The sequence below is a fragment of the Rhincodon typus genome, chromosome 40, assembly GCF_021869965.1.
Source record: "Rhincodon typus isolate 14 chromosome 40, sRhiTyp1.1, whole genome shotgun sequence".
In the NCBI taxonomy this organism is placed as follows: domain Eukaryota; kingdom Metazoa; phylum Chordata; class Chondrichthyes; order Orectolobiformes; family Rhincodontidae; genus Rhincodon; species Rhincodon typus.
In genome coordinates, this window is record NC_063371.1 from 1646799 (window position 1) to 1656681 (window position 9883).

The 9883-nt window shown below is 44.7% G+C and overlaps 1 protein-coding gene across 1 annotated transcript in view; it reads right to left on the reverse strand.

Moving 5' to 3' along the window:
- Nucleotides 1–6437: 6437 nt before the first annotated feature.
- Nucleotides 6438–9883, reverse strand: part of lgi3 (leucine-rich repeat LGI family, member 3) — an 8028-nt gene continuing 4582 nt past the window's right edge. Inside the window, exons 5-6 of the mRNA XM_020520705.2 lie at nt 8835–8999; nt 6438–7537 (exon numbers count right to left, since the gene is read on the reverse strand). Of these exons, the coding sequence (XP_020376294.2) occupies nt 6720–7537; nt 8835–8999 (983 nt within the window). The 3' untranslated portion in view covers nt 6438–6719. The remainder of the gene's footprint in view (nt 7538–8834; nt 9000–9883) is intronic.

Sequence of the window (9883 nt, forward strand, 5' to 3'; positions counted from 1 at the left end):
GAAGTATATTCCAGTGATAAGGAAAAACTGTAGGAAAAGAGAGAGCCAGCCGTGGATGTCTAAGGAAATAAAGGAAAGTATCAGATTGAAAAAAAAACACCTACAAAAAAGCAAACAGTAGTGGGAAACTAGTAGACTGGAAAATCTTTAAAGGCCAACGGAAGCCACAAAAAAAGTTATAAAGAAAAGTAAGATAGATTATGAGAGTAAACTAGCTCAGAATATAAAAACAGGCAGCAAAAGTTTCTATAAATATGTAAATCATAAAAGAGTGGCAAAGGTAAACATTGGCCCTTTAGAGGATGAGAAGGCCAATTTAATAACTGGGAATGAGGAAAGAGCCGAGTTATTTTGTGTCGGTCTTCACAGTGGAAGACACAAATAACATGCCAAAAACTAATGGCAAGAAGGTTATAGCAGGTGAGGACCGAGAAACTATCATTATCACTAAGGAGGCAGTGCTGGGCAAGCTAATGGGGCTAAAGGTAGACAGGTCTCCTGGCCCTGATGAAATACATCCCAGGGTACTAAAAAAGGTGATGGTTGAAATAGCAAATGGACTAGTAATTATGTACCAAGATTCACTGGACTCTGGGGTGGTTCCCACAGATTGGAAAACAGCCAATGTGACGCCACTGTTTAAAAAAGGAAGTAGACAAAAAGCAGGTAACTATAGGCCAGTTAGCTTAACTTCGGTAGTGGGGAAAATGCTTGAATCTATCATTAAGGAAGAAATAGCAAGACATCTGGATATAAATTGTCCCATTGGGAACACCCAGCATGGGTTCCTGAAGGGTAGGTCATGTTTAACTAATTTGGTGGAATTCTTTGAGGACATTACTTGCAATGTGGACAATGGGGAACCTGTGGATGTGGTGTATCTGGATTTCCAGAATGCATTTGACAAGGTGCCACACCAAAGGCTGCTACATAAGATAAAGTTGCATGGTATTACAGGTAATGTATTGGCATGGATAGAGGATTGGTTGACCAGTAGAAAGCAAAGAGTAGGGGTAAATGGGTGTTTTTCTGGTTGGCGGTCAGTGGCTAGTGGTGTGCCTCAGGGATCAGTGTTGGGACCGCAATTGTTTACAATTTACATAGATGATTTGGAGTTGGGGACTAAGTGTGGTGTGTCAAAATTTGCAGATGACACTAATGTGAGTGGTAGAGCAAAGTGTGCAGAAGACGCTGAAAGTCTGCAGAGGGATATAGATAGTCTAAGTGAGTGGGCAAAGGTCTGGCAGATGGAGTACAATGTTGATAAGTGTGAGGTCATCCACTTTGGTACGAATAACAGGAAAATGGACTATGTTTTAAATGGTAAAAAATTGCAGCACGCTGCTGTGCAGAGGGACTTGGGTGTCCTTGTGCATGAATCGCTAAAAGTAGGATTGCAGGTGCAGTAGGTAATTAAAAAGGCAAATGGAATTTTGTCTGCCATTGCTGGAGGGATGGAGTTTCAAAACAGGGAGGCTAAGCTGCAGCTGTATAGGGTCCTGGTGAGGCCACACCTGGAGTACTGTGTGCAGTTTTGGCCTCCTTACTTGAGAAGAGATATACTAGCACTGGAGGGGGTGCAGAGGAGATTCACTCGGTTGATTCCAGAGTTGAGAGGGGTGGATTATGAGGAGAGACTGAGTAAACTGGGATTATACTCATTGGAATTCAGAAGAATGAGGGGAGATCTTACAGAAACATATAAGATTATGAAGGGAATAGATAAGGTGGAGGCAGGGAGGTTGTTTCCACTAGCAGGTGAAACTAGGACTAGAGGGCATCGCCTCAAAATAAAGGGAAGCAGATGAAGGACTGAGGTCAGGAGGAACTTCTTCACCCAAAGGGTTGTGAATCTGTGGAATTCCCTGCCCATTGAAGCGGTTGAAGCTACCTCACTGAATGTTTTTAAGGCAAGGCTGGATAAATCTTTGAACAGTAAAGGAATTAAGGGTTATGGTGAGCGGGCGGGTAAGTGGAGCTGAGTCTCAAAAAGATCAGCCATGATCTTATTAAATGGCGGGGCAGGCTTGAGGGGCCGGATGGCCTACTCCTGCTCCTAGTTCTTATGTTCTTTGAGTCAATACTGGTCAAAGATGAGCAGCTAATTATTCTAATCCCATTTCCCAGTGCTTGGTCGAATGCCTTGGTATCGTCAGTGTACATCCAAATACTTCGATTTCATGAAGGATTCTACATCACACCTCTATCTACATCAATGGAGCTGAGGTGGAGAGGGTTGAGTGCATCAAGTTCCTAGGAGTGATGATAACTAACAATCTGCCCTGGACCTCCCACGTAGATGTGACAGTCAAGAAGGGACAACAACACCTCTTCTTCCTCAGGAGGCTTCGGAAATTCGACACATTCAGAAGGATCCTCGCCAACCTTTTCAGATGCACCATAGAAAGCATTTTGCCTGGGTGCACAATGGCTTGGTACAATAACGTCTCTGCCCAGGACCATAAGAAATTGCAGAGAGTTGTGAACACAGCCCAGTACATCAACCCCCATCCATGGATTCCATTCACAGTTCTCATTGCCGTGGAAAGGCTGCCCAACTCATCCCCGGGAATGCCATCTTCCAACTTTTTGCATCAGGTGGAAGATAAGGAAGCTTGAACCAGATTCAAGAACAGCTTCTTCCCTGCTGTTACTAGACTGTTGAATGTTACTCGACTCTCTAATTTTAAATCTAATGTTGATCTTGCCTTTGTGGACTCCTATGCAGCCATAACCCTGTCTAAGCACCCTATGATCTGTATATCCTGGTGTGTTATGATCCGCTCCTACTGCTCACAAAACAAAACTATTCACTGTTTTCTGTGCGAATAAAAAAATCCTCACATGCCCTCTCAACCTTTTGCACCGACCTTGAATCTATGCTCCCCGGTCATTGATCCTCCAACCAAGGGGAAAAGTCTATGCCCCTTATGATTTTATACATCTCAATCAATCATACCCCTACATTTCAATCAAAACCCTACCACCCCTCTGTCTCCTCTGCTCTAAGGAAAACATCCCAGTCCGTCCAATCTCTCTTCAATAACTGAAACTCTCCAGCCCAGGCAACGTCCTGGTTAATCTTCTCTGCCCCTCTCCGGTGCAATCACATCCGTCCTATAATGTGGATCCCAGAACTGCACACAACACTCGAGATGTGGCCAAATCCATGGGGGTTATATAGTTCTGACATAGCCTCCCACTCTTAAACTCTATGTCACGGTTAATAAATGTCAAATATCTGAACCACTTTATCCATTTTATTGTACAAGTCAAGTGGCCTGTTCTTCCTTGAAATGGTATGCTCACCTGAGAGGGTGTCTAGATTAAAACACTCATCTGAATTTAAACACATCTGACAATGTGCCACTCCCTCAGTAAAGATCTTTAAACAGCACCTTTCATGACCTTGACTACCTTGAAAGATAAGGCAGCAGGTACGTGTGAAAACCTGCCCATGATAGTCAGCCACTCACCATCCTGACTCCCTCGGTGTCACTGGGTCAAAATCCTGGAACTCGCTCCCTAACGGCACCGTGTGGGGGTCCCTACACCACACAGACTGCAGGGGCTCACCCCCACCTTCTCAAGGGGGCAACTGGGAGGAAACAGGGCAATAAATGCTGACCCAGCCAGCGACTTCCACATTATTGTGAACAAGTATGTCGAAATACAGGCATCTTTCCATCTGTAAATAAAAGGATGCTAACTTGATTTGGCTTTGATCTTATCACTTGGGGTTTGGGGTCCTGTAACTGGACGTTTATCCCTCAAAGGCAAAGTGGGACTAAGAGTTTATTTTAATAAAAGCTGGCTTGTGGGCGTGACAATGTTGTCACTTTTAAAGGTGATTTTGTCTTTTTTTTTAAAAGAGGTTGTAAGGCAGAGGCGCCGGACTAGCTACTGAAGACGACTTAAGTAAACAACTTGTGAGGTCTTTGGGTTCTTATTTAAAAGTTGGAGCAATGGAAGTAGCCTGAATGGGTGTGGCCAGCTCTCACAGAACCAGATTTCTGGGTTTGGGTTTTCTCAGTATCATCAGAAGCCTTTGGGGTCTCGAAAGAGTTGGAAGCTTCACTGAATGTATCCTGGCTGCTATTCTTTCTGAATTTCCTCTTGATGTTTTTTTTCCTCCTGGATTGGAGAACTGCATGTGAGAATCTGTGTCTGAATTTTACCTTTTTGCCAAGGGTTGTGATTATGGGATACTACTATATTGGAACCATTAATTAGTAATAGGTACTGTATCTATTATTTGGTTAAGTTTCCATTAGTTAGGTTACTCTAAATTCCTCTTTCTTTTGTTTGTATTTTAACTATAGTGTTTAAATAAATTGTGTTTTACTTAACGTCAAGTAGTTTGACGAGTCGCATCTTCATATCTACCTTAAAAATCAGAAGAAGTTAGGGTCTAGGTTACCCTCATAAACTATTTTGACAGGGTCTGGTCTGGTCCATAATAGATGAACTAAACTGGTCTTATCATTCAAAGATTCAAGACAGATCAGAGCCCTTTCTTTCTGATATTGTGCTTTATGTTACAATCCAATCTGAAGACCTTTCTGCTCTTAGCAAACACACAGTTTCATGTCAGAAGCTCAACCCAAAATGAAGGACATTGAGTTTGCAGGCATGTTTTGTTTCTCTTCAGTTTATTCCAAGAATACCACAAGTGTGAAATATTACATTGTTCTAAATGCTTCTCTCTGAAATGTACAGCACTAAACACGTACATGTCTGAATAGGTGAACAACAGCACTCAGAGCTCGTGGTTTTAAAGTAAGCTCCGAAACACAGAAATAAAAGCGAAGTTCTGTGATCGCTGGAGATCTGAAATAAAAACAGAAAGCGCTGGAGAAATTTAGCAGGTCTGGCGGCTTCTGTGGAGAGAGAAATATAGTTAACATTTTGAATCTGATCTGACTTTCCAAGTTTGAAGAACAGTCATAGAGACATACAGCACAGAAACAGACCCCTCGGTCCAACCAGTCCATGCTGACCATGATCCCAAACTAAACTAGTCCTACCTGCCTGCTCCAAATATCCCTCCAAATATTTCCTAATCATGTATTTTTCTAAGTGTCTTTTAAATGTTGTACCCACATCCACCACTTCCTCAGGAAGTTCATTCCACACGTGAACCACCCTCTGATTAAAAAACATACCTATGACTTTATTAAGTCTGTCTCCTCTCACCTTAAAAATGTGCCCCCTAGTCTTGAAATCCCCCATCCTAGGAAAAAGACAAGTACCACCAATTCTATCTATATCCCTCATGATTTTGTAAACCTCCATAAGGTCACTTCTCAACTTTCTATGCTCCAGTGAAAAAAGTCCCAGCCTATCCAGCCTCTCCTTGTAACTCAAACCTTCCATACCTGGCAACATGCTGGTAAATTTCTTCTGAACCCTCTCTACTTAAATAACATCCTTCCTATAACAGAATTGGACACAGTGCTCCAGAAGTGGCCTCACCAATGTCCTGTACAAACTCAACATGACGTCCCAACTCCTATACTCAAAGGATTGATCAATAAAGGCAAGTCTGCTAAATACCATGATGTAAACTTCAAAGAACTATGTACCTGAACCCCGTGAAACATTTGCTCCGGTTTCTTCTCCACCAATGCTGCCAGACCTGCTGAGTTTCTCCAGTGCTTTCTGTTTTCTCTTCTGAAACACAGAAATTGCTTGTTTTATACATCTCTCACTTGGTCTGACCTCATTCAGGGCATGTTCGGAGTCACGAAAGAAGGATTTCTGAAATACTTCAAACAAAATTGACAAAGTCAATCAATGACGATGGGAGTCAAATTCCACAGAACTTGGAAAGCGCAGGTAGAAACAAGCGAAAACAAGATCAGGACCATAAACTGACAGGTCACTTCACCGAGACTGATGAGGGCAGCGTTAAAATATCTGCAGGTTGTGATATTTATCAAAAGATGAACAGACACAGCGAAATCATCTCAATCAAGTAAAACTGTGACAAAGCACGATTACCTCAAAGATCAAAAGTGACAGGCCGACAGAAAATTAGAAAGAGCCGGAAACAAAACAGAGGTCTGCATTTACATAGCACCTTTCACGTTCCTGGGGACTTTTGAAAGAACGGGCGCAACAAGGCAAAATCTCTTCCGAAGGATGGTTCCTGGTGTATCAAATGAGGCGGGCAATCAGTTCTCCCAGAGGTGGAGACACTCCCAGAGGATTCTGCTAGCCTCCTCCCGCTGCGCAATTCTTTCGAGAGAGTCTCCAGTCGAGCAGCGAGGGCAGACAGAACCCGCAGGGTGGACGGGGACCGGATCAATGTCTCGATTTGTCGGGACGAATGTTTTGTCGGGGGTGGGGAGGGATCGGTGGTGGGGAGGTGATCCCGTTCCATCTGGAGCAAACAGTGATGAGGGATTAACGACAAGCATGGAAAATTGCTTGAAAAATTCAGCGCCAGAGGTGAAGCATGTGAGTATTAGAAGGCGACCGACGGCCCACTAGAGGTTTGACTCTTCCTGAACTGTCGGGATTCTGTAAATTCTGACCATTTGCTTTTCCTATGAAGGGGCTTCATTGCAAACTTGATTAGCCTTGCTAAGTCTTGGATTAAGTAAGGACTAATCGACATCTAATGCAAGTCATATTAGTGCGGGAAGCTGAGGGATGTCTCTCCAGGAAAGGTCGCAATCGAACGGGTGGCCCTGCCACTCTGTTGCGTGACGCCACTAAGCGCTGGTGTCGATCACCATGTGCCTGTAGATGATGGTGTTCCCTTTGAAGCTGGGAGCCAGCACCAAGTGCATGCCATCGATGGACACCATCTGAAAACGCCGGGCCGCCCGCACACTCCAGTCCTCGAAGCGGCTGAAGACCCGCTTCTCGGCATCCCAGAGATAGACGTGAGAAAAGGAGAAATCGCTTCCCAGCACCATGTACTGCCAGTGTGCCACGCGGAAGGGCTCAGCGATCATGGAGCCCCTTGAGGGCAGGGCCTGGATCTCAGTGAAGCGCTGGCCCTCCCACCTCACCAGCTTGGAGTCGCCGATGAAACGGACCAGGCAGAGGTACACGGCCTTCTGGAGCTGGAAATGTTTCACGGTGTGCACGTCCAACATGTCGGGGATTTCGGTGAGATAGGTGAACCGCCGCTGCGCCTTGTTCCACTGGTAGACGACCGGCGTTTGAGTGCTGCTGGTAAGGATCAGCTTGGGCTTGTTGTCTGTCTCGATGTATTCGGCGTCTGTGTCCCGATGCCAGGGGTGGAGGGAGTGGTGAGAGTAAAACCCCACTTTGTTCCACTTGTAAACGGTGGTGGAGCCGGCCTTCGAACTGTCCACGATCACAAAGTACCACTCCCCATCAATAACGAAGCTCTCGATGTCGTTGGGCTTGCGGATCTTGGCGGTGTCAATGTCCTGGATCTTGACAAACGTGCCCCCGTAGCTGTCCCACCGGTAGATGTGGGATCCTCGGAACAACTGCGCCAAGACAACATACAGCTGCCCCTCGATCACCAGCGGCTTACAGTACACAGCGGCGTGAGCTGTCAGAAATAAAAAGACAAGGGTTACATCTACACTGTGCTGTCTGCGGATGAGACCGTACACATCAGAGGAAGTGATGCAATTTCATGTGATCTTGCTCTCGCAGCCTTGTGGCAAGATGAAATTGCAGCAAGATTTTTCTTGAATGAAATTAACATGACAGAGTGTGAAAACATTTATCAGCAGCATTGCAAGAGCAAGAATATATTTCACGCCGAAAGCACAGGGAAATTAAGCTTAAAAAAAGCATCTCCTTATCCTCATTTAATTGAGGTTCCTCGTCTACATGCACTCTCTTAAAAGATGCTGCCCTGGGCAAACATTAAACCAGCGTCTCTACTTCCTCAAGAGGCTAAGGAAATTTGGCATGTGCACAAGGACTCTGACCAATTTTTATACATGCATCATAGAAGGCATCCTACCTGGATGCATCACAGTGTGGTTTGGCGACTGTTCTTCCCAAGACTGCAAGAAACTACAGAGAGTGGTGAACACAGCCCAGGCCATCACTCAAACCAGCCTCCCGTTCATTGACTTCATCTATACCTTTTGCTGCCTTGGAAAAGCAACCAACATTATCAAAGACCCCTCCCACCCCGTTTATACTCTCTTCCACCCTCTTCCATTGGGCATATGATACAAAAGTTTGTATACACGTATGAACAGATTGAAGAACAAATTCTTCCCCCCTGTTATTAGACTTCTGAATGGACCTCTGAAATTTTAAATCTCCTGTTGATCTCGCTCTCTGTGCAACTTCTCTGCAACCGTAACATTGTATTCCTCATTCTATTACCCTAATGCACTTTCTGTGCTATGATCTGCCTGTATTGCACGCAAAACAAAACTTTTCACTGTACTTAGGTACATGTGGCAGAAATAAATCAAATCAAATCTTGCCTATCTTAAGAAAAGCAAAACACTGCAGATTGTAGAGATCTGAAATACAGACAGAAAGTGCTGCACAAACGCAGCATGTCTGGCAGCATCATTAGAAAGAGAAAGAAAAACAGAGTTACTGTCATTGAGTCTGATGACACTTCTTTGGAAGATTGCGTATTGAAGGAAAGTTATATCGGAGTTGAAAACGTTAACTGTTTCTCTCTCCACAAATGCTGTAGAACGTTAGAGATATTAATCAGGAGCGGCTCTTGCATACATTAGGCTCAATACTTGATCGTCCAGCTTCTGGTAATTGACATCCATCATCCTGGAGATATTAGACCAGGTGGACAACCAATCACATTGGAGCCTCTGCCACCTTCAGACAGCTCAATGAAAATTCCTCAGGCTTACCAGATATGTTCTCCGATGTCCTGAAGACCATTTCAACATGATCCCACATGAAGAACGTGCAGTTCCCATTATTAGCCTGGGCAAATGTTACAAAGAGGTCATCAGCATACACAAAGGACTCAACAGAGACAGCCTGGAAGGGCAGGGTTTCATAAACGCTGAATTCTGTAAAGATAAATGAAGGAGCTCGGATAATTGCTGTTTGTAATATTCGATCAGGGCATTACGACACTAGAGTTCACTGTTATGTAGCTACAGTACGTACAGAGCATCAGATACAGATCTAACTCTTCTATCAGCAGGAATAAACTCCTAAACTTAAATATAAAGCTTCCTCTACGCTGTCCCAACAAACACTCCCAGGGGTTCAGACAGCACGGTGTTAAATACAGAGTAAAGCTGCCTTTACACTGTCCCCAAACACTCCCAGGAGAGGGACAACGTGCATTAGATACAGAGTAAAGCTCTCTCTACACTGTCCTCCATCAAACACTGCTAGGACAGGGACAGCACGGGGTTAGATACAGAGTAAAGCTCTCTCTACGCTGTCTCCCATCAAACACTCCCAAAGACAGGGACAGCAGGAGGTTAATACAGAGTAAAGCTCCCTCTACACTGTCTTTGTCAAACACTGCCAGCACAGGGACAATGCTGGTTTAGATATACATTAAAGCTCCCTCTACACTGTCCTCCATCAAACACTCCCAGCACAGGGACAAAGCTGGTTTAGATACAGAGTAAAGCTCCCGCTACACCGTCCCCCCAGCGCTCCTCAGACAGGGACAGCATGGGGTTAGATACAGAGTAAAGTTCTCTCTACACTGTCCCCCATCAAACAGTCCCAGGTCAGGGATAGCACGGGGTTGGATACAGAATAAAGGTCTTTCTACACTGTCCCCCATCAAACACTCCCAGGTCAGGGACAGCACAGGGTCAGATACAGAGTAAAGCTTTCTCTACACTGTCCCCATCAAACACTCCCAGCACAGGGACAATGCTGGTTTAGATACAGAGTAAAGCTCCCTCTACACTGTCCCCCATCAAACACT